Raw genomic sequence first — 27194 nt, 5'->3', positions numbered from 1 at the left:
GACAATGGCTTCCAGCTCCCTGCATATCCCTGCAAAGGACATGATCTCATTCCTTTTTACGGCTGCATAGTATTCCATGATGCATATATGCCACATTTTCTTTATCCAGTCTATCATTGATGGGCATTTGGGTTGATTCCATGTCTTTGCTATTGTGAATAGTGCCACAATGAACATATGCATGCATTTATCTTTATAATAGAATGATTTATATTTCTTTGGGTATATAACCAGTAATGGGATTGCTAGGTCAAATTCCACTTCTAAATCTTTGAGGAATCACCACACTGTCTTCCACAATGGTTGAACTAATTTACATTCCCACCAACAGTGTAAAAGCGTTCCTATTTCTCCACAACCTCACCAGCATCTTCTTGGCAGTTTTAAACACAAATTTAATCATCTTTTCTCATAAACACCTTTCCTTCACTGCATACAGACCTCTCATTATGCAGACTAATTTGTAGTTCCCTGAATTTATCATGTATTTTCCTGTCTTTATACCTTTGCTCATGCTGCTCCCTTCTAAAAATCACTTTACCCTACTCTGCTTGCATTAAACATGTCATCTCCCAAGACTAAGCTTAAGTTTCATCAACTCTACAGAACTTAGTCTTACACTCCATGTAGAATTTTCTTCTATTTGGGGTCATGCTATACTTTGCACATCTCTTATACCCTTTATAATCTCTGAGACAATTGTTGTAAGTTCTTTGATGTCTTGAAGCATATTGTGTAAAGTTGTGAAGATGTTCACAACATAAAGTTCTGAACATCTTGCTTAGTAAATATATGGCAGGTAATTCCTAAGAATTACCTAAGTAATTATGCTTCATAAATGTATGGCAGTTAATTCCTTTTTTATTTTTTTCAGACTTCTTTCTTAACTACCAATGGCAGGTAATTCCTCAGAATTAAGTTTAAGAGAATTTAAACAGAGCCTATTTTATTTTCACTGGATATTGAATTCAGTTTTGATAGCTCTTTCCCTTCAGCACTTGAAAAATATGGTGCCACTTCCTTTTGACATCTGTGGTTTTTAATGAGAAATTCACTCTTGTTCAAATTGCCCTTTCCCTACAGGTAATGTGTCATTTCTCTCTGACTGTTTTCAGGTTCTATTCTTGAATTTGGATTTTATAAATCTTACAATGTATCTAGACATGGATTTATTTGAGGTTTTCCTTTTGGAGATTTGGTCAGCTACTTGAATCTATACATTTATGCCTTTTACCAAATTTGGGAGGTTTTCAGCTATTATTTCTTCAAATCTTTTTCCGGTCTCCCATCCTACTTTTTCATTCCTTGTAGGACTGATGAAATGATTGTTGGCTGTTCTGTTATTGTCCCACTGGGTCCCTTAGGCTGAATACAGCCCAAGGGAATTGATGAAACAATCATTTCATCAATTATTTTTTCTATTGTTCAGATACGGATAATTTCTATTTATCTATCTTACAGGTAACTGAGGTAACTGATTGTTTTCTTTGGATCTCCATTCTGCTGTTGAGATCATCCAGTGAGGTTTTTAATTTCATTTATTGTATTTTTTGGTTCTAAAATTTTCATTTTGTTCTTCCTCATACCTTTTATTTCTTTGCTGATAATTTGTATATTTCTACTTGTTTCAAGACTATTTACAGCTGCTTGTTGCAACACTTTTAGTTAGCTACTTTAAATCCTTGACAAATAATTCCAACATCTGATTCATCTGAGTGTTGCTATCTGTTGATGCTCTTTTCTCATTTGAGTTGAGATTTTCTTGGTTCTTAAGATGATGAATAATTTTGGCTTTATTTAGGACATTCTAAATATCATGTTATGAGATTCTGTTTTCTCTTTAAATCCTCTATTTTAGCAGTTGTCAACACATTTAGGTTTAGAGTACCTGTCTTGGTCTATTTTTATGGGCTGTAGTTCAAATTCAACTTAAGTTTTGAAAGTCTTTGCAGTTCTACTTTGGTCTCCCTCATTTTTGTGCAACCCAGAAGACAATTTGAAACCTGGACAGTATCCCATACCCTAGTTCAGCCCTGAAAGCTTTTTCTATGTTGATTCTGATTGATTTTATACATGGGCTGCTCATAGGTGTGCCCAGGGCATCATACACATCTTTAAAGAACCCCTTTTTATAACTTTCTCCATAGTCCATCCTCCACTCTCTATTGGAAGGAGAAGGTAGGTATTTCTTTGCTGTCATTCACTTAATTTGGGGTAGGGTTAGCCAATACAGTATATATAATGCCTGCTGGAGAGGCAAGAGGGGTGCTACCTCTCTTTGAGCTAATGCAGTTGGGATGGTTGAGAGAGCTCCACCCCACCATCTTGGAGTCACATTGTTTGGTGAAGAAGGCAAAGGATGCATCTTTTGTAGTTTTCACCTCGAGTATACTGTTGTGCAGTAAAGAATTAACTTTGCCTAAAGAGAGGTTTGGCTTTTGCACTCAGCTCCTGGGAGGTAACCTCTAAATCTTTAGAATGTCTTGCAGGTCTTGCTTGGGCCATGCAAGATGGTATATAATGAAAATGCAATTACAGTGGGAGCTTTGGGCCACACTGAATATTCTATGCCAACATGTGGTTTATAGTGGGGTACCTTGGCCATGCAATATCAGCTCCAAAGGGGCTGGAGACTAAGATCAGCCACAATGGGAGTCATTCATGTCCACATGATCACGTCTCAGTAGAAACTCTGGACATCAAGACTCAAGTGAACTTCCCCAGTTGGCAATACTCCATGCATATTATCATCACACATCATCGCTGGGAGAAGTAAGTGCTGTCCATATGACTCCACTGGGAGAAAACCACTGGAAGCTCACACCTGGAACTCTCTTTGACCCTGTGTTAAGCACATCTTTCCTTGGCTGATTTTGATCTGTATCCTTTCATTGTAAAGCCACTGTATAACACCATAGCCATGAGTATAATGGCTTTTCTAATTTCTGTGAGTTCTTCCAGCGAATTATGGAAACTGAGGGTGGTCTTGGGACCCCTGACTTGGAACTGGTGTCAGAAGTACGGGTGATCCTGGGAAATCCCCCTGCTTGCAGTAGGTGTCAGAAGTGAGGGTGTTCTTGGGTACTTCTGAACTTTGCAGGTATGTGTAGTCAAAAGGGCCCATCCTGTAGTGCTGCCCTATTTCAAATTATTTGACTGGAAAATGTATGCTTTGGGGAGGCCTTTTTTGTCTGTGCTCACTGGTTCTTCCAGGCTGCAAGCTCCTCTAGTGCTCATTTTGCAGTACGTAGGAGCTCCCTCTCTCCCTCTAAGCAGTCCTAGGGAACTCACTACTGTGTTGTTTTTTAAGTCCTTAGGTTCTACTTTCTTTTCTCCACCAGTTAGTCTTCTGATAGATGCTTTATGTATTTTTCTAGATTTTAGGTAATTAGCAGGAGGAATGGGGTGGAATGCACTCTTTTTTTGTTTTGTTTTGTTTTTTAGAACCAGAAGTTTCAATCCTTGCTTTTAACTTGAATGTTTAAGGCATTTACACTTAATGTAATTACTAATGTACTTGAATTTATATATACTACCTTACTATTAGTTTTTATTTTTTAGTTTTTATTTATTTATTTATTTTTTTGAGATGGAGTCTCACTCTGTTGCCCAGGCTGGAGTGCAGTGGTGCAATCTTGGCTCACTGCAAGCTCCGCCTCCCGGGTTCACACCATTCTCCTGCCTCAGCCTCCCGAGTAGTTGGAACTACAGACGCCCACCACCACACCCGGCTAATTTTTTTGTATTTTTAGTAGAGACGGGGTTTCACCGTGTTAGCCAGGATGGTCTCGATCTACTGACCTCGTGATCCACCTGCCTCAGCCTCCCAAAGTGCTGAGATTACAGGCGTGAGCCACCGCGCCCAGCCTTTTTGATTTGAACTACCTATTTTTTCATTGCTTTCTTGACTTTTTATATTACATAATTTTGTACTCTTTAATTTTTTCCTTTGTTTACTTGTTATAATTCTTTTACTATTTATTTGTTACCCTAGATATTAAAACATCCATCTTGAGCTTACTATTTTATCTCCTTAATAATGCTAGGATACTAAAACATTTTAATTCTATTTGCTGCCTCCCACTTTTGCATTATTATTTCCATGAATTTAAATTCTGCATATATTTTAAACCTCCCAGAGAATAGTACTGTTATTGTTTTGCATAGTCAATATTTGCAGTTTTGTAAAGAGGTATTTGAAGAGCTTCTTGAATCCTAAGGGTTGATATTATTCATAGACATTACTTTCTTCAAATATTACTTCTTCCCTGCACTCTCCTCTTTAACTTCTCAGACTCTGATAGGTTATACCTTTTTACTATGTCACAAATATTCCTAATGCTCCTGTGGTTTTTTTTCTTTAAAAAAAAATCTCTGCTTCAGTTTGGATATTTTCTATTTACTTCTCTTCCATTTCAGAAATTCTGTATTTTGCTGTTAAACCTGTATAAGAACTTTTTTTTTTTTTTTTTTTTTGAGACAGAGTCTCGCTCTGCCGCCCAGGCTGGAGTGCAGTGGCCGAATCTCAGCTCACTGCAAGCTCCGCCTCCCGGGTTCATGCCATTCTCCTGCCTCACCCTCCCGAGTAGCTGGGACTACAGGCGCCCGCCACTGCGCCCGGCTAGTTTTTTGTATTTTTTAGTAGAGACGGGGTTTCACCGTGTTAGCCAGGATGGTCTCGATCTCCTGACCTCGTGATCCGCCCGTCTCGGCCTCCCAAAGTGCTGGGATTACAGGCTTGAGCCACCGCGCCCGGCCAGAACTTCTTAATTTTAGATATTAGATTTTTCAATTTTTGAATTTCCATTTGATTCTTTATTATAAAAACCAATTCTCTAAAGATAGTCATCTTTTCATCTAATTCCCGTTCTCTGTGTGACTGTTTCTATTGAATTTTTTCCTTCTCTGATTTTGGATATGTGGTCCTATCTTTTTGTTTGTTTGTTTGTTTGTTTGTTTGTTTGTTTTAAACACCGTGTATAAAAAGTTGTAGGCAGGGCTCATACCTGGGAGACTGAAGCAGGCGGATCACTTGAGCTCAAGAGTTCCAGACCAGCCTGGGCAACATGGCAAAACCTATCTCTACAAAAGATAGAGAAATTAGCTGGGCATGGTAGCATAAGCTTGTAGTCCCAGATACTTGCAGGGCTGAGACAGGAGGATTGCTTGAGCCCAGGTCGAGGCTGCAGCAAGCCGTGTTTGTGCCAGTGCACTTCAGCCTGGATGACAGAGCAAGACCCTGTCTAAGAAGAAAAAAAAGAAGAAAAGTTGAACAGGATCTGGATGGTGTTATCTTTCTCCACAGAGGATTCGTCTTTCCTTATGTCAGCAAAAGGAGGGAAGGGAGAACATGTACATCCAGTCAGGGACAGTGTTGAATCAAGGCTGGGTTGAAGCTCTGCTAAGACTCAGTTTACCTCTGGATAACCTTGGCTACTGAGAATTTTCAGCTGAGAGTCCTTTTGTCCTCTAAAGACCCTCCTCCTGATAGATGCCCAACTATTTTCTTAACAGATACTAGACTTTTGCTTTGCTCTTCAAAGGCTGTTTGCTTACAGTTTTAGTCTTCTGCCCTATATACCCTAGAATTCAGTAAATATCCTGAGGGGAAAATGGCCATGTGTTTGAGTTATGTTAGTTTCTGTGTTAACCAGCTGCAGCCTTCCACTGCATTCTCCAGTAGACAGGACAAAACGAGAATCCAGCTTTTGTCCACACCCAGAATTGGTAAATGCTCCCACTGTCCAAGTGACTGAATAAGTCAGCTTCAATCTTCAGTATTCTCTCCTCTCCAGTCTTAGCCCCTGTATTTCTTGTTACCTCAGCAGCTTTCCAGTGCTTTGAAACAGATGATTTCAAGTATTGCATCTGGCATTTACAGTTCATTCTTGAAAGAAGCACTGGACTGCCAAGCTACTGCATCCCATCTGGAAATGGCAGTGCCAAAAAAGAGCCCTCCCCTTCATACACCACACAGTTTACCATTTAAAGTGTACCATGTATTGATTTTTAGTATATTCACTCAGTTGTACAACCATCATTATAATCAATTTTAGACATTTTCTTTATCATCCTGATGGGTGTGAGGTAGTATTTGTAGTTTTAATTTGCATTTCCCTACTGATTAATGATGTTGAGCATCTTTTCATATGCTTGTTGACTATGTGTATATCTTCCTTGTAGAAATGTCTATTTAAGCTTTTTACCCATTTTTAAAATTATGTTGTTCATTGTCGTTGAGTTGTAGAGGTTCTTTATAGTATACTGTATATCACATACACTATGGAATACTTTGCAGCCATAAAAAAGGATGCGTTCATGTCCTTTGTAGGGACATAGATGAAGCTTGAAACCATCATTTTCAGCAAACTGTCACAGGGACAAAAAACCAAACACCGCATGTTCTCACTCATAGGTGGGAATTGAACAATGAGATCACTTGGACACAGGAAGGGGAACATCACAGACCGGGGCCTGTTGTGGGGTGGGGGAAGTGGGGAGGGATAGCATTAGGAGATATACCTAATGTAAATGATGAGTTAATGGGTGCAGCACACCAACATGGCACATGTATACATGTGTAACAAACCTGCATGTTGTGCACATGTACCCTAGAACTTAAAGTATAATTTAAAAAAAATAGTAAAACTAAGCTAAATGTAGAATAAAAGATATTCTAGACCTGCTCTAAAAATAAAAAAATAAAAAATAAGGTCCTGTCTTGTTTCCATTCTGTAATCTTGATCCTTCACATTGAAAGGGTTTTTTTTGTTTTTTTTTTTTTTTCACAGGAATCAGTGTCATTCAAGGACGTAACTGTAGACTTCAGTAGGGATGAGTGGCAACAATTAGACCTTGCTCAGAAAAGCCTGTACAGAGAAGTGATGCTGGAAAACTATTTCAACTTGATCTCAGTGGGTAAGCACAGCTCTGCTGGGTACACAGTAGACAGCACCTAATTGAGTATATATTTTTTTCTCAGTAGAATTGCTGAAGTCTGTGTTTTCTGAGGTATGTGGGACTTCTAAAGACTGCAGGACATCTAAAGTGTGTAATAGTTTTGTCCTTATTTTGTCCCATGTTCTTAATAATCTCTTTTGGGTCGTGTGAATATTCCTCTGTTCCCAGTGAACTTTTTTGGAAAACAAATGGAATGCTTCATTGTATGGCCTCTGAAACCAAGTCCTCTATCATCTCCTGTTAACAGGATGTCAAGTTCCCAAACCAGAAGTCATCTTCAGCTTGGAACAAGAAGAGCCATGTATGTTGGATGGTGAGATCTCCGGTCAGAGCCATCCAGGTGAGAAGGGAACCAAGAGCATGGCAGGCAGTATGACTCAGCTGTATTTGTACTGGGAGAGGCTGTGCACAACTTTGCACAACTTTGCTGTGTCATTAATATGACTTTTAGAACTGCTTGGATAGAGCAGTTATTAGACAAGGACCCTTGGATATCTAAATGCTAACCCCACTTAAGATCCCTTCTCATATCAATGCCTTCTTCTTTGCTTGGCTTTTTAGGAGGGAATGTGCTACAATTACTGGTTATTTGGATCATGTCTCACCCTACTTTCTAGGGTCCTGCTTTCTTGCTTTTTTCTCTCTTTCCCTAGAAAAGTTTTATTCTTTCTACCTCCATCAGGGTCTTAGATCATTTCCTTATGCATTCAAATACTTATAGATCTACCTTCTTAAAAAAATTACTGTGCATTACAACTTCAGTTCCTGTTGTTTCTTCTCATTTTGTCTCTTTCCCCTAAGTACCTCAGAATTGTCATCTAGAGATGGGCTTATCTGAAGTCCCCCCATGCCTCTTCTCTAACTGTTGATTTTGAGGGTACCATTGACATTTTATTCCTACTTGGCTAGTGCAACACAACACCGACTTGATCTTTCTAATTTATTTATTTTCATATCTTACAAAAAGTTTTTTTAATCTCATGTACAGGTATATCCTGTACAGAAGATTGAGTTAATAATTATAGCCTTAGTTTTTAGTCAATATCATCATCAGTGTGTTTAAGGCTCTCCTCTTATTTTATTTATTCTTTTTAATCCTCAGTCTCCATACTCATTTTTATCCTTCCAAGAGGCAACTGTTCTAATATATTTGACATGTTTTGCCATTTATCCTTAAATTTGTGGGATATTTGTAAAATCTGAGTTGTTAGCATTGTTAATTTGTAGAAATGGTAGGTACTATATTATATATCCTACTCAGTTTTTTTTTCTCAAATTGGTCCATGTTGCAATGCATTTTTCTAATTTCTACATATCATTCTGTAGTGCACATATATACCACATTTTACTTGTCCAGTTTTTCAGCTACTACAAACAGTACCGCAATACGTTTCTTCATGAATTATTCTTATTGGAAATGAGAATTTCTTTTTTTTTCCTTTTCTTTTTTTTTTTCTGAGATGGAGTCTTACTCTGACCCCCAGGCTGGAGTGCAGTGGCGCAATCTCGGCTCACTGCAAGCTCCGCCTCCCGGGTTCATACCATTCTCCTGCCTCAGCCTCCCGAGTAGCTGGGACTACAGGTGCCGCCACCACGCCTGGCTAATTTTTTGTATTTTTAGTAGAGATGGGGTTTCACCGTGTTCACCAGGATGGTCTCGATCTACTGACCTCGTGATCCGCCCACCTCGGCCTCCCAAAGTGCTGGGATTACAGGCGTGAGCCACCGCGTCCGGCCAGAAATGAGACTTTCTTAAGGAAGAGGAGTGGGATTGCTTTATCATTGGGCATACTAATACTTAATATGATGAGGTATAAGCACATTATTTTCCAGATTGGCTGTGTCACTCTGTAGTCCCTGGAACTTTGTACAAGGGTATTAGGTTTCCCACATCCCTATCCATACCTAGTGTTATCCAAATTTTTAATAATTTGGCTAATCTGATGGGTTTTAATTTCTAATTATTATTTAATTTATATTTCCTAATAAAATACTTTGAACATCTCATTCTGTATCTTTCATTTTTGATGTTCAACTGCTGACATTTTCTTTTCTTTTTTTTTTTTTAATACAGAGTCTCGCTCTGTTGCCCAGCCTGGAGTGCAGTGGTGCAGTCTCGGCTCACTGCAAGCTCTGCCTCCTGGGTGCACGCCATTCTCCTGCCTCAGCCTCCCGAGTAGCTGGGACTACAGGCGCCCGCCACCACGCCCGGCTAATTTTTTGTATTTTTAGTAGAGATGGAGTTTCACCGTGTTAGCCAGGATGGTCTCGATCTCCTGACCTTGTGATCTGCCCCCCTCGGCCTCCCAAAGTGCTGGGATTACAGGCGTGAGCCACCGCACCCAGCCTCAACTGCTGACATTTTCTAAGCCTCACCCCTCTCTCTTTTTTTCTCCCCACACCTGGACAAACTGAGAAAAAAGCCCATGTATTCTCTCCATTGGTGCTGGGAAATTCCAACTACATAAGGGAATCGTTAGCCTAGCCCCACCACCCCTGCTATAAACCCTAAGACAGTCCTTTCCTTGCTCACTCTAGCCCCATCTGGACCTGCTTGGAGCTGTCCCCAGAAAGCCTCATTATGTGAGTAATGAGTCTTTTTATACCCTCTTATTGTGTGTGTCTCATCATCACTCTTGACATCTGAACCAAGTTTGAGATGGGGTCCATTTCTCCTTGCAGGTCATTTACAGCTGGGGCAGTGAGCAGGATGTCAAGGCAATGATCACCCCCACAGGGGTCTTTCTTCTCTTCCCAACTGGTTATACTACCTGCTGGCAAGTATGCACTTTGCCTCTGTCCTATACATAACTAACCTACATTAGAAGTTATCATGGACATTTAGAGGCAGGTGTAAGGACTTTGGGTCCTCCTTAAAGTTTCCCAGGGCCATGTGTCTCAGCCCAGACCTATCTATGTCTCAGATTATGTGTCTCAGCTGCAGCATAAGCTCTGAGTGATAACTGGCTCATGGGAACAACTTTTACTCTAAAACTGTTATTTGTGTGTCTCAGTCAGGCATTGGCCCTGTTGTATACAGCACTCAGGGGAAAGACCAATACTGTCTGCATATAAGGGTCTGGCTGTTTGTGTGAAGGAAGACAAGATACAATGTAGCATGCCAAAAGCAGGTGGCTTGCCTTTCAAAATGTTGGCATCTTCTCTTGGGTTTTTACTTTTCCCTCTAATCCATCTCTCAGATAATTGATTCTGCTTTTCTAGTTATTTTTCTCATTTAGAAAAGCCTCTTTCTTACCTCCCAGTCATATCACCTACAACCATGTCTATATTTTCTCATGTCTCAATTATTCTAATCCTATTTGTGATAATCCCATTTTTTCTTTTTCACTATTTCATCTCAGATGCTGCTGATAGATTTCACTACTTAAAACATTGTGTGCTGTGTTTATCCTGTCACAGCTACATGGAACAAAACTAAAGTTACTACTTAATATCTAACATGTGACAGATTCTCCTCTCAGTAGGTTTGTAAGCTAGAGAAAGAATATGGCCTCCTATCTGCAATTCACATTTGTGCCTGTTTTCCATAACCATTTCTACCCCATGCTATTCTTTCATTCTCCGTCTTCATTGAGCCCTTTGATTATTATGTTATCTAGCTGCGTATTCAAATAATACACATATTTTGGCTGGGCACAGTGGTTCATGCCTGTAATCCCAGCACTTTGGGAGGCCGAGGTGGGTGGACCACCTGAGGTCAGGAGTTTGAGACCAATATGGCCAACATGGCGAAACCCCATCTCTACTAAAAGTGCGAAAATTAGCCAGGCAAGGTGGCAGGTGCCTATAATCCCAGCTACTCAGGAGGCTGAGGCAGGAGAATCACTTGAACCCGGGAGGTGGAGGTTGCAGTGAGCCGAGATGACGCCACTGCACTCCAGCCTGGGTGACAAGAACGACACTCCGTCTCAAAAAACAAAGCAAAAAAAGGCTTGGCGTGGGGGCTCATGCCTCTAATCCCAGCACTTTGGGAGGCCCAGGCAGGCGGATCACAAGGTCAGGAGATTGAGACCATCCTGGCTACACGGTGAAACCCCGTCTCTACTAAAAATACAAAAAAGAAAAAAAAATTAGCCGGACATAGTGGCAGGCGCCTGAAGTCCCAGCTACTCAGGAGGCTGAGGCAGGAGAATGGCGTGAACCCGGGAGGCGGAGCTTGCAGTGAGCTGAGAGCCCGCCACTGCACTCCAGCCTGGGTGACAGAGTGAGACTCCATCTCAATAATAATAATAATAATACACATATTTTGTGCTCAGCTTTCACTTACTCCTTGAATTGGACCTATTCAGAGAAACCTACATTAAATTATGTGATAACTGAGTATTTTACCCTTGTACATTAAAAAGCAAAGTTTCTGTAGAAAATAGTGAAATTAAACTCCTGAATTTGTGTTATAAGAAGAGGAGGTCGTTTTGCTCTATTTCAGAAAGACTTTAAAATTTTTCTTCTAGGAGCAATTCAAAGGGCTAGAAAAACTAATTCGAAAGAGAGGGTAACTGCATGAAATCTTGAAAATTTCAATCTTTGTGCATTACACATTTGTTAACATGCACATCTATGCCAATTCAAATATAAATATGAGCGGTTCAAAGTATCTTTTTGTTGTTTATTTTTAAGTTAAAAGAGAGCCTCTCTGGAGTTGTGGTGAAATTTGAAATTAGCGTTTAAAGCAGAGAACCCCAAATGATTAATGAAGAACAATGAATTTTGAATAGAAACAAAGGATCAGAAAAAGGAAGCTTAAATAGAGAAAACGAAAAGACTGTATGTTTGGGTTCATTGATAAAATAGACTGCAGTGACTAATGGAAAGATGTGTGTTAGTCCCTTTTCTGTGGCCATAACACTGGGCAACTCTGTTTCCATGGCCGTTCAGGAGGAAAGTTTCTAGAAAGTCATTGTACCACCATCCCCTAGGGCAAGGGCTGACAATTATTTGTAAAGGCACAAAAGTGAATAGGCTCTGTGGACCATATGGCTGCTGTCACAACAACTCATTTCTGCAGTTGTAGCCCCAAAGCAGCTATAGACAATGCATCAATGAATGGGTATGGCTGTGTTCCAATAAAAACTTTATGGACACTGAAATTTGAATTTCATATAATTTTCACGTTGTGAAGTAGTATTCTTCTTTCGATTAATTTTTTGACCATTTAAAAATGTAAAAGCTGGCCGGGCGCGGTGGCTCAAGCCTGTAATCCCAGCACTTTGGGAGGCCGAGACGGGCGGATCACGATGTCAGGAGATCGAGACCACCCTGGCTGACACGGTGAAACCCCGTCTCTACTAAAAAATACAAAAAACTAGCCGGGCGAGGTGGCGGGCGCCTGTAGTCCCCGCTACTCAGGAGGCTGAGGCAGGAGAATGGCGTAAACCTGGGAGGCGGAGCTTGCAGTGAGCCGAGATCACGCCACTGCACTCCAGCCTGGGAGACACAGCGAGACTCCGTCTCAAAAAAAAAAAAAAAAAAAAATGTAAAAGCCATTGTTAGCTTTTGGGTAGAGGCCTGGATTTGGCCCAAGGGCTTCAGTGTTCTGAACCCTGCCCTAGGGCATTGCCAGCTTCATAGAACTGGGTGCTGCCAAGTGAGAATATACTGGTGGGAAAAGAAGAGGTTTGTGGGAGACAAACCCACTTTCTTAAGACATTGGCCTTATCACTCCCACTGATTAGTGAAAAAGAGTTGCTCTGTCCCACCTAGTGACAAATGAAGCTGGACAAACCTAGTATTGTGAGGCAGCCATGTGCTTGGCTACAAGCTTGATATTGTGAAGGAAAGGCACAGGTTTGATGAACAGCTTTCAGTCTCCTCCTCTGACGTCTGGTTCTTTCCTGTTATGTCTTCTACCAGATGCATTTATCACATCAGTACCGCAAACCAGGGATGAAGAATTCAACTATAGGCCAGACACGGTGGCTCATACCTGTAAACCCAGCACTTTGGGAGGCTGAGGCGGGCAGATCACTTGAGGTCAGGAGTTTGAGACCACCCTGGCCAATATGGTGAAACCCCATCTCTACCAAAAATACAAAAATTTGTATTTCGACAAATACATGTATGGTGGCACATGCCTGTAGTCCCAGCTACTCATGTGGCTAAGGCAGGAGAATTGCTTGAACCCAGGAGGTGGAGGTTGCAGTGAGCCGAGATCGTGCCATTGCACTCCAGCCACTCCAGCCTGGGTGACAGAGTGAGGCTCCATCTCAAAAGAAAATAGACCAATTGTTACATAGAGTTGATTCAAGGCAAACACAGAGAAATGAGAGAGGCTATATAAATCTAACAAATGTATATAAATTTTACTGTTTGGCCAAGTTAGGAATACTAAGATATTGTAATTTTACTATAAACATAAACACATTGGTATTTAGGACACAGTGGATCATAGGGAAAAGAGAAAACGGGAAGATTGCGAGGATTTACGGATTAAGGATAAGAATCTAGACTCAGAAATACTTCTTTTCACAGAGTTTGTCACTTTGTTCTCCTGACACCTCACTCACCATGTAGTTCTACTACATTTGCACTGAATTGGAATCTCTTCTTCCCCAGTTACTAAACATTTGATTTGGGCAAATTACTAAACTCTTCTATGGCTCAGTGTCCTCATCTGTAAACTGGAAACAATAATAATACCAACAGCAAAGGGTTGTGATAAAGTGCTTTTTGTTTTTGTTTTTAAGAGACAGGGTCTCGGCTTGGCCTGCTGGCTCACGCCTGTAATCCCAACACTTTGGGAGGCCGAGGTGGACAGATACTTGAGGTCAGAAGTTCAAGACTAGCCTGGCCAACATGGTGAATCCCTGTCTCCACTAAAAATACAAAAATTAGCCAGGCCTGGTGGCACGTGCCTGTAGTTCCAGCCACTCATGAGGCTGAGGCATGAGAATCCCTTGAACTCAGGAGGTGGAGGTTGCAGTGAGCTCCGATCACGCCATTACACTCTAGCCTGAGCAACAGAGTGAGACTCGGTCTTAAAAAAGAAAAAAAAGAGAGAAAGACAGGGTCCCACTCTGTCACCCAGGCTGGAGTGTAATGGTGCAATCAGAGCTCACTACAGCTTCAAACACCTGGGCTCAAGTGATCCTCCTGCTTCAGCCTCCTGAGTAGCTGGGACTATAGGCATGTATCACTAGGCCCAGCTAATTTTTTTTTTTTTTTCTGTAGAGATGGGGGTCTCACTATGTTGCCTAGGCAGGTCTCAAACTCCTGCGCTCAAGCAATCCTTTCATTTTAGCCTCCTACAGTGCTGGGATTACAGGCATGAACCACTGCACCTGGCTGTGATAAAGTTTAAGTGAATTAATATAGAACTTAGAACAGCACATCTAAATGATATTGTTTATCATGTCATAAATGTAATGTATTAATGCTATTACTCTACATCATTGTATTACATATTATATACAAATGAGTTATTATACCTATATATTTATATATATTTAAAATACTTATGTATATTTGTTATATTTATATCGCCTCTCTCATTTCTCTGTGTTTGCCTTGAATCAACTGTTTTTAGTTTTTTTTGGTTTCTTTTTGGAGGTGGAGTTTCACTCTTGTTGCCCAGGCTGGAATGCAATGGCAAGCTCTCAGCTCACCGCAACCTCTGCCTCCTGGGTTCAAGTGATTCTCCTGCCTTGGCCTCCCAAGTAGCTGGGATTACAGGCATGCACCACCATGCCTGGCTAATTTTGTATTTTTAGTAGAGATGGGGTTTCTCCATGTTGGTCAGGCTGGTCTCGAACTCCCGACCTCAGGTGATCTGCCTGCTTTGGCCTCCCAAAGTGCTGGGATTACAGGCGTGAGCCACTGCACCCGGCCTGAATCAAAGGTCTATTGTATTTTTTTTTATTTATTTATTTATTTTGGAGACAGAGTCTTGCTCTGTCACCCAGAGTAGAGTGCAGTGGTGCAATTTCAGCTCACTGCAACCTCTACCTTCAAGCCATTCTCTTGCCTCAGCCACTTGAGCATGCCTGGCTAATTTTTAGTAGAGACAATATTTTTAGTGTTTTTAGCAGAGATAGAGTTTTGCTATGTTGGCCAGGCTGGTCTCAAACTCCTGGCCTCAAGTGATCTGCCCACCTCAGCCTCCCAAAGTGCTGGGATTACAGGCATGAGCCACTGCACCTGGCCTTATTTTCTGTTCATTGTTCTTTTTGTCAGTCTTATCTTTTCTTTCTTTTTTAGATGGGGACATTGGTTTTGGACCTTTACAACAGAGAATGTCTGAAGAAATTTCTTTCCAGTCTGAGATTAATATTAATCTCTTCAAAAGAGATGACCCATATTCCATTTTAGAAGAATTGTGGAAAGATGATGAACACACAAGAAAATGTGGAGAAAACCAGAACAAACCTTTAAGTCATGTTGCCTTCATTAACAAGAAAACACTAGCTAATGACAGGGTCTGTGAATATAAGGACATTGGGGAAATAGTTCATGTAAACACACACCTGGTTTCCTCAAGAAAAAGACTCCATAACTGTAACTCATTTGGAAAGAATTTGGAGCCTATTGTAACCTTATATAATAGAAACAATGCAACAGAAAATTCTGATAAGACTATTGGAGATGGTGACATTTTCACTTATATGAATTCTCATACGGAAGTGATGGCTTGTGAATGTAATCAGTGTAGGAAATCTCTGCATCATAAGCAAGCTCTCATTCAACATCAGAAAATTCATACTAGAGAGAGCCTCTATTTGTTTTCTGACTATGTAAATGTTTTCTCCCCGAAGTCACATGCCTTTGCACATGAGAGCATTTGTACTGAAGAAAAGCAGCATGAATGCCATGAACGTGAGGCAGTCTTCACTCAGAAGTCCCAGCTTGATGGCCGTCGGAGGATCTATGCAGGAATATGCACTGAATATGAGAAGGATTTTTCCCTCAAGTCAAACCATCAGAAAACTCCTGAGGGGAATTACTATAAATGCAGTGACTATGGAAGAGCCTTTATCCAGAAGTCAGATCTGTTCAGATGCCAGAGAATTCATTCTGGAGAAAAACCCTATGAGTACAGTGAATGTGAGAAAAACCTCTCTCAGAATTCAAACCTTAATATACATAAAAAAATTCATACTAGAGAGAAACACTTTGAATGTACTGAATGTGGAAAAGCTTTCACAAGGAAATCAACACTAAGTATGCATCAGAAAATCCATACAGGAGAAAAACCTTATGTGTGTACTGAATGTGGAAAGGCCTTTATCCGGAAGTCACATTTTATCACACATGAAAGAATTCATACTGGAGAAAAACCCTATGAATGCAGTGACTGTGGGAAATCCTTTATTAAAAAATCACAACTCCATGTGCATCAGCGAATTCACACAGGAGAGAATCCCTTTATATGTTCAGAATGTGGGAAGGTCTTCACTCACAAGACAAATCTCATTATACACCAGAAAATCCACACAGGAGAAAGACCCTATATATGTACTGTATGTGGTAAGGCCTTTACTGACAGGTCAAATCTCATTAAGCACCAAAAAATTCATACTGGAGAGAAACCTTATAAATGCAGCGACTGTGGAAAATCATTCACCTGGAAGTCACGGCTCAGGATACATCAGAAGTGTCATACTGGAGAGAGACATTATGAATGCAGTGAATGTGGGAAAGCCTTCATTCAGAAGTCAACACTAAGTATGCACCAGAGAATTCATAGAGGGGAAAAACCATATGTTTGCACTGAATGTGGTAAGGCCTTCTTCCACAAATCCCATTTTATTACACATGAGAGAATTCATACTGGAGAGAAACCCTATGAATGCAGTATTTGTGGGAAATCCTTCACTAAGAAATCACAACTCCATGTACATCAGCAGATTCACACAGGAGAGAAACCCTATAGATGTGCTGAGTGTGGAAAGGCTTTTACTGACAGATCAAATCTTTTTACACACCAGAAAATTCACACTGGAGAGAAACCTTATAAATGTAGTGACTGTGGGAAAGCCTTCACTCGGAAGTCCGGTCTCCACATACATCAGCAGTCCCATACTGGAGAAAGGCATTATGAGTGCAGTGAATGTGGGAAAGCCTTTGCAAGAAAATCAACACTAATTATGCATCAGAGAATTCATACCGGAGAGAAACCCTATATTTGTACTGAATGTGGGAAATCCTTCATCCAGAAGTCACACTTAAATAGACACAGGAGAATTCATACTGGAGAGAAACCCTATGAATGCAGTGACTGTGGGAAGTCTTTCATTAAGAAATCACAACTCCATGAGCATCATCGAATTCACACAGGAGAGAAACCATATATATGTGCTGAGTGTGGAAAGGCCTTCACCATCAGATCAAATCTTATTAAACACCAGAAAATTCATACTAAACAGAAACCCTATAAGTGCAGTGACTTGAGGAAAGCCTTAAACTGGAAGCCACAACTCAGTATGCCTCAGAAATCTGACACTGGGGAAGTAGAGTGCTCAATGCCACAATTATGGCGTGGGGACTCAGGAGGTGACCAAGGCCAACTTTCTTCTATCTAGTTAGAATTATGAACATCTGGATCATATAGCCGATGTGCAGTTATGCATATGGGGAGACACTTTTGAGAGTGTTTAAGCATTGTATAGTGGCCATCTTTGGTTATTTGATACTGGTGTTGTCAAGCTCCTGCAAATAATAGTAAATGTGCAAGGAGATGATTTGCAGTCTTTCTTGTTTCACTTTTTGAGCAAACAGTTTTATCAATTTAGGGCTGTTGAGTTTTTCATGTTCTGGGTACCAAAACTGTTCAATATTGACCCCAAAAAATTCATTAATGAGTAGAGTGATGAGATAATTTTACATTGTCTAAGCCGCCTAAGGACACTGAGATCAAGGCTAAAGGAGGGCAGTTCAGGTCTATAATGAAAATGAATCAGCAGTTTTTGTGAAAACACTAAAGACAGAAAGGAAGGACTCTACTTTTTAAAAATTTTCTTTGGGAAGTCACCATTATATATTGTTATATCTGTTGGCACATGCTGGGGCAGAAGTTAGCCAAGAGGTCTGAAATTACTCTTTGCCTATTTCTCAAAAGTCTATTTCCCCAGTGATGTAAGCAACAGCGCCCTAACTACTTATTACCTTAGAACTAGCGCTAAGATCATGGAACTTAGCTACAGGGACCCAGATCTAGATAGCAGCACTTTAGATCCTCAGCTTTGACCACAGAAACGTGCACTTTTTTGATGTTGTTGTTACCAACTCCTGTTTGAAAAATAGGACAAATTAAGAAAATGGATATCAAATCCTAAAATCTTTCCCACTAATTTTGTTAGTACAGTCTCTACATGTTTGTTACTTGCTAGATTACCATTTACTTAGAAGATAAAATGTAGTTGAACATTTGGAAGACTTCTCCTTTTATCTCCTCACAGTCTCTACAAACTAATCTTAATTTTGTTTTTCAAATTCTCTGTATTTGAGTAGACTATTTTTCTTCTATCAAATACTAAAAGAAGTGTGTTGTGATTTTACAAATAATTGTGAATTTGTCTCCTTTAGAGCTACTAATTTTTGCTTTATATATTTTGTCTTTGATTTTACATGCAATTTAGAATTGTTATAATCTTTGTTATAACCTTGTTATTTGTTAATTGACACATTATCATTACTAGATGTTTCTTTTTATCTCTAGTCATTTTTGCCTTAAATGTACTATGTCAGATACTAATATAATACACATACGGATTAAAAGCTAATGTAAATTAGTACTAACAACATTTCTGGACACGGGGAGAAGTTATAACATTAATTTCATTTATTTGTCTCTCATATGGTATTGATGATGTATATCTGGATTCTGTATATGGTGAACATAGCCAATCATTATTTGAGTCAATAGCCATTTAAACTAACCCACATATTTATCATTTTAATTACTTTTTTATTTTTCCTGTCCTTTAAGTTTTCCTCTAGAATTATTTTGCTTGTTACTGAAGAACACCCTTTAGTATTACTTTTACTGTGAGTTTGCTGGTGACAAATTGTTCTTTGTTTGTTGGCAGTGTTTTATTTTGCCTTCATTTTTGAAGGATACTTTTACTGAATATAGAATTCTAAGTTGAAAGTTGTTTTCTATTAGTATTTTGATGATATTTTATTTTGGTCTGTCTTTTATCGTTTTATTGAGAAGTAAGCTTTATATAATTACCTTTGCAGGCAATCTGCTTTTCTGTCTCCTTTGAAATTTATCTATTTGCCTTTGTTTTTTAACAGTTGCACATTGATATGCCTAGGTGTATTTATCTTCCTTGGGGTTTATAATATTTTTTAAATCTGTGGCTTAGTGGTTTTGGTGTGTGTGTGTGCGCGTGCGCACACACGTGCATTTGGGGAAATTCCTAGCTATTATCTATTCAAATTATGCATCTGCCTCATTCTTTTTCTCTGTTTCTTTTAGGGATAGCCTTATTACCTAGATCTCCTGTTGGCCTGTTTTCTTTTTTTTTTTTTTTTATTATTATAATTATACTTTAAGTTCTAGGGTATATGTGCATAATGTGCAGGTTTGTTACATATGTATACTTGTGCCATGTTGGTGTGCTGCACCCATCAACTCGTCAGCACCCATCAACTCGTCATTTACATCAGGTATAACTCCCAATGCAATCCCTCCCCCATCTCGGCCTGTTGTCTAATGGTTATTTTTCTTGAGTTTTGCTGATGTCGTGTGTCCTCATATGGTGATTTTTATATCACTTGCCAGACAATATATATTAAAATTGTAGAGGTAATAAGATGGTCTGGATAATATCTTCTTCCAGAGAGGATTTGCCATAGCTTCTAACATAGCTTCTTAGGCTAGGATCAGTAGTAATCCCTGATTGCCTTTATCCAGTCATATATTAAGATTATTTGAAACTGGGCTTGAGTCTCTGGAAGACTCATCTTATTATATGTTCAGAATGTGAACATATAAACGTTATTTCTAGGATACTTTTAGGACTTAGGATTTTGGGAGGTACGTCAGGCCCCTCCTCTTTGGAAAGACTTGAATTCTAGTATTTCTTCTTCGGTCACTTGAATTTGTCAAAAATTCTCTCCAGCCTCTCTTGCCCAGTATTTGCCTTCAGAATTAGCAAATACCTCTTGGTAATAAACAGTTTCAGACATTATGTCCCAAATTTCAGACATTATGTCTTATCTCCAATTTTATTCCTGCAATTTCTCATTGCCGTGGTAGCTTTCTTTATGCCTTCAGAAAATTAAATGTGTTTAATATTTTCATCCACCTTTTTTAGTTCTCAAAGGAAGTACTAGTCTGTACCACTTACTCTGCCACTGGCAGATGTTTTCAATTCGTTGAGATAGCTGTTTATATTTAAGAAGTATCAAGACCAAAAATATATTTTCTTACTTTCCAAAATTACTGACTTGTAAATGAAAATGCTTAGATGTGCAGCATTACTTTATTCCAATCTTTTTTTGCTAAAAGTCTTAAGGCATTCACTCATTTGTTAAAACCTTTACAAACTTTGATGCATAAGAGAAAATTACCTCTGGTGGTTTCAAATTTTATTTTGGTAGCTGCCAAATTTAGCAAATGGAAGAGATTCACTAAAAGCTTCTCAGATGTCTTTTTTAATACTATGGTTTTTCCTTTGTATAATTAATAGAAAATGGGGTTAATGAAGACTGGTATAGAGTCCCAGGGCTTGAAAAATTAACTTAGGAGGATTACCGAGATAGTGATTCTTAACCTTTATTCTCAAGCACATTTTTAAAAATAGAATGTTACACTCCCAAGAAAAAGAAAAAACTATAAAAGAGCTACTTGACCTTTTGTCAACAAAGTATTAATCTGTAGAAGAAAGAAAGACTTTCTTCTGTGGGATTTCTTGCATCTCAAGGGGCACTTGTGGACTGATTGAGGAATAAATGGTGGAAAACTGAGCGAATTGGGAGAGCTAAATGTTATGTAGAATTTAAAGGTCAGTATAGATTGGAGGCATGTGGAATATAGACCTTACTAGGGAGAATACTGTAGGTTCGTATCTCTTCTTTTTTTTTTTTTTTTTTTTTGAGACAGAGTCTTGCTCTGTCACCCAGGCTGGAGTGCAATGGCACGCAATCTTGGCTCACTGCAACCTCCACCTCCTAGGTTCGAGCGATTCTCATGCCTCAGCCTCCCAAGTAGCTGGGATTACAGGCATGCACCACCACGCCCAGCGAATTTTTGTATTTTTAGGCGAGACAGGGTTTCGCCATGTTGGCCAGGCTGGCCATCATGTTGGATGAAGTGATCCACCCACTTCATCCTCTCAAAGTTCTGGGATAACAGGCATGGCTCGGCCAGCCATTACCTTTTTATGCCAGCACGCTATTATAGTTCATTTGTATTTACAACAAACTATTTTAAGACAGTTTTACAGTTTGAATATTTTAATAAAAATGCATTTTATTCTATTTTATTAATTTTAATTTTTTTTTAGTGACAGGGTCTCACGCTGTCACCCCAGGTAGAGTTCAGTGGTATGATCATAGTTCACCACAGCCTTGAACTCCTTGGCTCAAGCAACCTTCCTGCCTTATCCTTCCAAGTAGCTCGGGCCACAGGCGTTTGTCAGCACACCTGGCTTTTTTTTTGTTTTTCTTGAGACAGAGTTTCCGGTTTTGTTGACCAGGCTGGAGTGCAATGGTGCAACCTTGGCTCACTGCAACCTCTGCCTCCCGGGTTCAGGCAATTCTCCTGCCTCAGCCTCCCAAGTAGCTGGGACTATAGGCATACACCACTACACCTTGCTAATTTTTTTTTGTATTTTTAGTAGAGACAGGGTTTCACCATGTTGGTCAGGCTGGTCTCGAACTCCTGACCTCAGGTGATCCGCCCGCCTCAGCCTCCCAAAGTGCTAGGATTACAGGTGTGAGCTACCGTGCCTGGCCCTTTTTTTTTTTTTTTTTTGGTAGAGATGAGGCCTCACTTTGCTTTGTTCCCCAGGCTGGTCTCAAACTCCTGGTTTCAAGCAGTCCTCCCACCTTGGCCTCCCAAGGTACTGGGATTACAGATGTGAGCCACTGCACCTAGCCAAAAATGCATTTTAAATTAATTTTTTAAAAGAGAATCATACTGTGTATTCAGAAAATAAAAGAAAACATACACTCAAACATTTACTTATGCATCAGATAATTCATAGGGGATAATAATTTTCTGTTTGTACTAAATGTGGGTAGGGTTTTCTTTACAAGTCATACTTCATTATATATCAGAAAATGAATGCTGGAGAGAAACTTTATGAATATGATGACTAGGAAGTCTTCCACCGAAAAGTTAGTGACGTGAACATACTAAATTCACACATGAGAAAAAAATAATAATTCAAATCCCATCATACACTCAAAACACCATTTGGAGAACAAAGCCTGTAAGAACACTAACTGGAAAACACTTCACCTGCAATTTATCAGAAAGTTTCTACCAGAAGGAGACAACGTTAAGAGCAAATGTGGGAGTAGCTTCACACACAAATCAGTTTTTAGTATTCTTCAGTATTTACACATGAGGGAAACTGTATTTCTTGAAAGTGAGAAAGCCTTTTCACAGAAGTCAGAACGAGTTTTAAATGACTCATACTACAGAGAAGCCCTGTGATTATTGTACATTATATATTGTATATGGAAAAATCTTTGTCCATGAGTCACACCTTACTGTATACCAGACAAGTAATTGATAAAAATACGTTTTGTAAGAATACATCATTTTATTAAATGCCATAACATTCAAGTAGAAAAGAAGCTCTATTTGTTACATTGGAAAAGGTCTTCCTATAGAAGCAGATTTTATAATAAATATAATTCATTTTGTTTACTGATTTAACTTTAAGCCCATGTCTCAAACCAGTGGAGAAAAACAAACCATGAAACACTTGCCTTTCTTTTTATTAAAATAGTTGCATACACACATATGTATATATATATAACATGGCATAAATGTGACTTTATTTACTTTAGAGACTGTTTCAATCTGTTGCCCAGGCACCCAGGTGGGAGTCCAGTGGCACAATCCTGGCTCACTGCAGCCTCGACTCCCAGGCTCAAGTGATCCTCCTGCCTTAGCCTGTTGAGTAGCTGGGAGTACAGCCACACGCCACCACACCTGCTAATTTTTCTAGTTTTTGTAGAGATGAGGTCTTGCTATGTTTCCCAGGTCAGTCTCAAACTCCTGGCCTCAAGCAGTCTTCCTGCCTAGCCTCCCAAAGTGCTGAGATTACCAGCGTGAGCCACCATGCCTGACCTAACTAACTTTTATAATGTATTTTATGTCTTCTTGATTCTTGTACTTCCATTCATAGCATTTCCAGGCACTACAACAGTCTGTCAACAGATAATGCTAATCAACTTGATATTTTTCTCTATATTCACAATCACGTACAGTCACATTAATATGTCATCTGTGTCATATATTAGTGTGTGTGACTTCATTGTCATACATAAGAGGGAGTGTATACTCATTTTTGTACCTTTTACACTTAACGATTTTTAGCTAGCTGAAAAGACTCCATGGTGTGGACGTACCATAATATTTTGACCATACTGCCATTAGTTATTCACATTTTTTCATTAGGAGAAATAATCTTTTATAACTATACTTGAGAGATTATTGGACAAGGACGGTCATGCCCTTACCTACTGGAGATTATTTTTTTCTGTAGCATCTGCTTGTAGGAGTGGGACTGATCAAATGGTATGTGTTATTTTATTTTAACAGATGTTGCCAAATTTCTTTGTCCCAAGACTAGCTTTTTATGTTTCCAGTACTAGTGTATAAATGTACCTCTTTCCCCCTACTAAAAGTAGCTGTTACTCTTTTTTTGTTTTTTGAGACCGAGTCTTGCTTTATCGCCAGACTGGAGTGCAGAGGTGCAATTTTGGCTCACTGCAACCTCTGCCTCCCGGGTTCAAGCGATTCTCGTGCCTCAGCTTCCCAAGTGGCTGGGATTACAAGCTCCTGCAACCACTTCCGGCTAATTTTTGTATTTTTAGTAGAGATGGATGTTGGCCAGGATGGTCTCAAACTCCTGACCTCAAATGATCCACCTGCCTTGGCCTCCCAAAGTGCTGGGATTACAGGCGTGAGCCACTGTGCCCAGCTATGGTTACTCTTTAACCTTGAGAAATTTTACAAGTTCCAAGTGATAACTAATTATAATTTGTATATTAATATGCCTCTAAATGTGTCTTGGCCATTTGAATTTACTATTCTATAAATTGCCTTTACAAAGCATTTGTTTATACATTTCTCTTTTTGGATTGTTTATCTTATTAACTTAAAACAGCTTTTTATGTTAAAGGGAGTAACTCTTTTTTTAAAAAACATCTATTCCTTGTCTCGACTTTGCATATGATATTATCCCATTCACATAATTTTATTTGCTACATGTTTATATGTGTATTCTTTTACAGTTTCTGAATTTTTAATCTTAAGACTTAAGCTTCACATATAATATTTTAAAGTGGTCTTCTGGATAGTTTGTGTATCTTTTGGGAAATTTTTGGAAAATGTTGCTTTGCTGAACCAGCATGCAATCCCCAAACTCCTCTCTTACGGCTTACTTTATCTGTTGTTGTTGTTGTTGTTGTTGTTTGTGAGACAGAGTCTCACTATGTCACCAGGCTGGAGTGCAGTGGCGCAATCTCGGCTCACTGCAACCTACGCCTCCCGGGTTCAAGTGATTCTCCTGCCTCAGCCTCCCAAGTAGCTGGGACTACAGGTGCCCGCCACCACGCCCGGCTAATTTTTTGTATTTTTAGTAGCGAAGGGGTTTCACCATGTTGGCCAGGATAGTCTCGATCTCTTGACCTTGTGATCTACCTGCCTCAGCCTCTCAAAGTGCTGAGATTATAGGCATGAGCCACCGCGCCCGGTCTACTTTATCTTTTTTTTTTAATTTAACTTTTAAGTTCAGTGGTACATGTGCAGGTTTGTTACACAGGTAAACCCATATCATGGGTGCTTGTTGTACAGATTATTTCATCACCCAGAACCCATCAGTTATTTTTCCTGATCCTCTCCTTCCTCCCACTCTTCACTCTCCAATAGGCCCTGGTGTGTGTTGTTTCCCTGTTGTGTGTCCATGTGTTCTCATCACTTAGCTCCTATTCATAAGTGAGAACATGTGGTGTTTGGTTATAAGTGAGAATATGTGATGTTTGGTTTTCTGTTCCTGCATTAGTTTGCTAAGGATAATGGCCATCAGCTCCATCCATATCCCTGCAAAGGACATGATCTCATTCTGTTTAGTGGCTGCATTGTATTCCATGATGTATATGTACCACATTTTCTTTATACAGTCTACTATTGATGAGCATTTAGGTTGATTCCATGTCTTTGCTATTGTGAATAGTGCTGTAACCTCATCACCTTCTGAAACTGGTAGCGGCCAAATGACCTGCCTCAGCCCAAGAGACGCAAAACACTGGTAGATGTATTCTGGGAAAACCTTTATTTCCTAAGAAAAGAGACCGACTTAGCTCTTCCTGCCTTGTACATTATGCCACCAGCAATGGTGATCTTTCAACCACCGGGGAAAGGCCAAAAGATTCACCAACACTGGTCCTGATGTTATTGACTCAAAAGTAGCAGCAACTTAACTACAGACTTTAGCTGTGTGATAAAAATAAACATGTTTGGCATAAACCATTCTATTTTATGTCTTTCTTATTGCACCCAAAACCATACCTAAACTTACTCAGGCAATGAAATTTATAAAATAATCCATCCTTTTCCTACTAAAATGAAAATATTTTAAAACATTAGTAAACTGAATACCTCACATAAACCCGAGTAAGGTAAAGAGATAAGAGCAAAATTATGTAAGATTTGTGATGAGTGAAAGGAGACATGGATATTGAATCAATTCGTAGGATCAGAAGAGAATACTACAGTAAATGGGTGATTTCCTAGTAAGATACAACTGATCAAAATTAATAAAATAAAAAAAACATAAAATAAGTTAAAAATATCGTTTTCAGAGTCATCATTTAAAATTTACCAGGACTATAGGAAAATATTTTTAAGGTAGTGCCCTTTCCTCAGGCATCCCACGTCCGCCGATTCCTCCTCCCTGGCCGCCGCATCCTTGGCTGGCGTCAGAAAACTGGCTACAAACTTCCTAGTACATGAGAAGATCTGGTTGGACAAGTTCAAACATGACGATGCAGAAAGGAGATTCTACGAGCAGATGAATGGGCCTGTGGCCGGTGCCTCCGGCCAGGAGAACTGCGCCAGCGTGATCCTCCGTGACAGTGCGAGAGCCAGAGAGAACATCCCGAAATCCCTGGCCGGAAACTCAGGCCCCGAGCCCTCCAGCGGCCCCTGCGCAGACCACAGCGAGCTCGTCGCCAGTCTGAAAGTGAAGAACCAGAGCCTGCGCGGCGTGGTACAGGAGCTGCAGCAGATCATCTCCAAGCTGCAGGCGCGGCTGAACGTGCTGGGGAAGAGCTCGCCTGGCCACCGGGCCATGGCCCCACAGACCCAGCACATGTCTTCCATGCGCCAAGTGGAGCCCCCGGCCAAGAAGCCAGCCACACCAGCAGGGGATGACGAGGATGATGCCATTGACATGTTTGGCAGCGACAATGAGGAGGGGGACAAGAAGGCGGCACAGCTGCGGGAGGAGCGGCTGCAGCAGTACGTGGAGAGGAAGGCCAAGAAGCCTGCACGGGTGGCCAAGTCCTCCATCCTGCTCGATGTCAAGCCTTGGGATGATAAGACGGACATGGCTGGAGGCCTGTGTGCGCTCCATCCAGCTGGACGGGCTGGTCTGGGGGGCCTCCAAGCTGGTGCCCGTGGGCTACGGTATCTGGAAGCTACAGATTCAGTGTGTGGTGGAGGACAAGGTGGTGACAGACTTGCTGGAGGATGAGATCACCAAGTTTGAGGAACACGTGCAAAGTGTCGATATCACAGCTTTCAACAAGATCTGAAGCCTGAGTGTGTGTGCGTGCGCGCGTGAGGCCCAGCCACAATTAAAGACTGAGACAGGCAAAAAAAAAAAAAAAGATTTTTAAGGTAGTACACGTAAATAATGAACTATAAAAGACAGAAATCATAATTTGTAATTTTCAAAATTAAAAACTCTTGTCCTTTGAAAGCACTTAAGGCGAGAAGGAAAGACTCAGAAGGGGAAGAAACAGTTGCAATAAATTTCTGACAAAAGATTTGTTTCCTGAAAATGTAAAGAAATGTATAACCGAATTGT

The 27194-nt window shown here is 40.1% G+C and overlaps 2 protein-coding genes across 8 annotated transcripts in view; both read left to right on the top strand.

Moving 5' to 3' along the window:
- The window catches only part of ZNF484 (zinc finger protein 484), a 32625-nt gene extending 14971 nt beyond the window's left edge, over positions 1-17654 (top strand). For 2 of the 7 annotated variants that reach the window (XM_025360060.1, XM_025360059.1), the window contains exons 3-6: positions 875-900; positions 6792-6918; positions 7208-7300; positions 15175-17651. In XM_025360060.1, the coding sequence (XP_025215845.1) occupies positions 6885-6918; positions 7208-7300; positions 15175-17495 (2448 nt within the window). In that variant the 5' untranslated portion in view covers positions 875-900; positions 6792-6884 and the 3' untranslated portion in view covers positions 17496-17651. Of the gene's footprint in view, positions 1-874; positions 901-6791; positions 6919-7207; positions 7301-9498; positions 9544-15174 lie in introns of all 7 variants that reach the window. The other 5 variants (XM_025360058.1, XM_025360055.1, XM_025360057.1 and 2 more) reach the window with 4 other exon arrangements.
- Positions 17655-25377: 7723 nt separating this feature from the next.
- Positions 25378-26994, top strand: LOC112607774 (elongation factor 1-delta-like). Its single transcript, XM_025358893.1, is given in 3 exon segments — positions 25378-25412; positions 26030-26713; positions 26715-26994. Coding segments are annotated over 3 exon segments (924 nt in total). The 3' UTR covers positions 26920-26994.
- The last annotated feature ends 200 nt before the right edge of the window (positions 26995-27194 follow it).

This window comes from Theropithecus gelada, chromosome 15 (genome assembly GCF_003255815.1).
Source record: "Theropithecus gelada isolate Dixy chromosome 15, Tgel_1.0, whole genome shotgun sequence".
Lineage (NCBI taxonomy): Eukaryota > Metazoa > Chordata > Mammalia > Primates > Cercopithecidae > Theropithecus > Theropithecus gelada.
Note: the sequence above shows the minus strand (reverse complement) of the source record. Positions and strands in the feature narration are given on the sequence as shown.